The following is a 1,745-nucleotide window of genomic DNA, read 5'->3' as shown; positions in this document are numbered from 1 at the left end:
AAAAAAAAAAAATATGCATCGCAATGAGAAGGCCAGTGGCTGGAATTTAGAGGGGATTTTGCTGCCATTCGACTGGCTTTTGACTGGGAAGGGCCATTTTGAACGGCTGCTACTGTAAGTTCAAACATTAAAAATGTATCAGAGAAGCCGTTGGTTCAGGTAGTTCTACAAAACAAGATCCCTCACACCTTTTCCACACACACACAATGCTATTTTTCATAACTCAACAAAAGTAACCAACAAACAAAAGGACCTCGAAGCATTTTGTAATTAGGCACTTTTTATTGAACAGTATGAACAGGTTTATATATCATCACTTTTCATAATAAAAAGTAGGTGATGCCATGTCAGCTAGGAGAGCAGAGCTCAATTCTGTTACCAACCAGCAGGGGGAACATGAAAAAAGTCAAAAGATAGAGGAAAGGAAAATAGCTGGAAGGAAGTGAAGAGTTGAGCAGAGGCAAAAGTCTCTAAGAGAGCAGCGGTTCTCTGCATGCCCATCAGCCGGCTCCATTGCACATGAATGGTCACAAGAAAATAGGAAGATTGTCCCTCTTTACTTCTGGGCAGGGATCATGCCATCAATAGCTTCTCCCTTCTCCAGCTTCTTTTCCATCTCAACCATGAGCTTGACGCCATCAACCACCAGCTGGACCTGCTGCACCTCAGAAGAGCCCAGACGGTCAGCGTTGGAGATATCAAACACACCACCCACGGATGCAGTGTCCACACCACCTAAAGAAGAACAAAGTGTGATGAGAGCCCAGATCAGATTTTTTTTTTGTACCCAATTAGCAAAGCTGATTAACAATTGCCAAACTGATACAATCTGCGAATACCTGTGCCACGCTTCTGCAGGCGCAGCCTTGTGAGGATCTCCTCAAATTTGGGATGTGTGCTCAGCTTGGGCAGCTTGACGTGGACGCCACCACGCAGGCCTGTACCCAGATTAGAGGGGCAGGTCAGGATGTAGCCAAGATGCTCGTTCCACATGAACCCATGGTTGTGCTTCTTGAAGATCTCCTCAATCTGATAAGGCATGGAAAGATATACGAATGTGATTTAAAGCCTTACACAACAACAATTTATTTTGATCTTATTTTAATTGTCTACCTTCTGCAGGCCAACACAGAAACGCCTGAAGACCTCCCTCATGTTGCCACCTTTCTGCATGGAGATGACACGCAGGTGATCCTCCTCATTCACCCAGACCAAAAAGGTCTTGTTGTCATTGTGCCTAAGAGTAAACTAAACTTAGTCAATGAAAGGCTTCAGAAAGGTAGAATTGGACACTCCAGTTTTTGGTAAGTGTGCTATGCAGCTGAACTGTTTGGAAATACTTACCAGATACCTCTGCCATCAGGCCAGTCACGTGCCATACCAGCGCAGGTCAGCAGGGGAGAAACTGGCTTATCAAAGAGGAAGTGATCAGCGATCAGCTGCTCCTGCTCGGCGTCGGTCATGGACTTCAGAGGATAGTACTTTCCCTTGAACTCGCCATCCAGGCTGGTCAGAGCTGCAATGACAGAATCCTTTCAATAAAGGGAGACACTGATAACTGCATGATCAGTTGGACTATATAATACAATCATTATAAGTTATATATTATAATGACAATTCTTTGACATTTATTCATTATTTTTACTCTCTTCTGCACATTGCTATTATTACTTTATAATATATATCACTTAAGTCAGTAAATATATATATATATATATGTATATATAGTGTGGAATGTTTTGTGT

General features: G+C 42.8%; 1 protein-coding gene across 1 annotated transcript in view; it reads right to left on the bottom strand.

Annotated features, from left to right (window-relative positions):
- Positions 1–260: 260 nt before the first annotated feature.
- The window catches only part of LOC107092290 (creatine kinase M-type), a 3,956-nt gene continuing 2,471 nt past the window's right edge, over positions 261–1,745 (bottom strand). The window contains exons 5-8 of the mRNA XM_015386671.1: positions 1,345–1,516; positions 1,114–1,237; positions 840–1,029; positions 261–735 (exon numbers count right to left, since the gene is read on the bottom strand). Of these exons, the coding sequence (XP_015242157.1) occupies positions 557–735; positions 840–1,029; positions 1,114–1,237; positions 1,345–1,516 (665 nt within the window). The 3' untranslated portion in view covers positions 261–556. The remainder of the gene's footprint in view (positions 736–839; positions 1,030–1,113; positions 1,238–1,344; positions 1,517–1,745) is intronic.

This window comes from Cyprinodon variegatus, unplaced genomic scaffold (genome assembly GCF_000732505.1).
Source record: "Cyprinodon variegatus isolate N-32 unplaced genomic scaffold, C_variegatus-1.0 Scaffold373, whole genome shotgun sequence".
Classification (NCBI taxonomy): domain Eukaryota; kingdom Metazoa; phylum Chordata; class Actinopteri; order Cyprinodontiformes; family Cyprinodontidae; genus Cyprinodon; species Cyprinodon variegatus.
The sequence above is the reverse complement of the archived record's forward strand: the minus strand, read 5'-3'. Positions and strand labels throughout refer to the sequence as shown.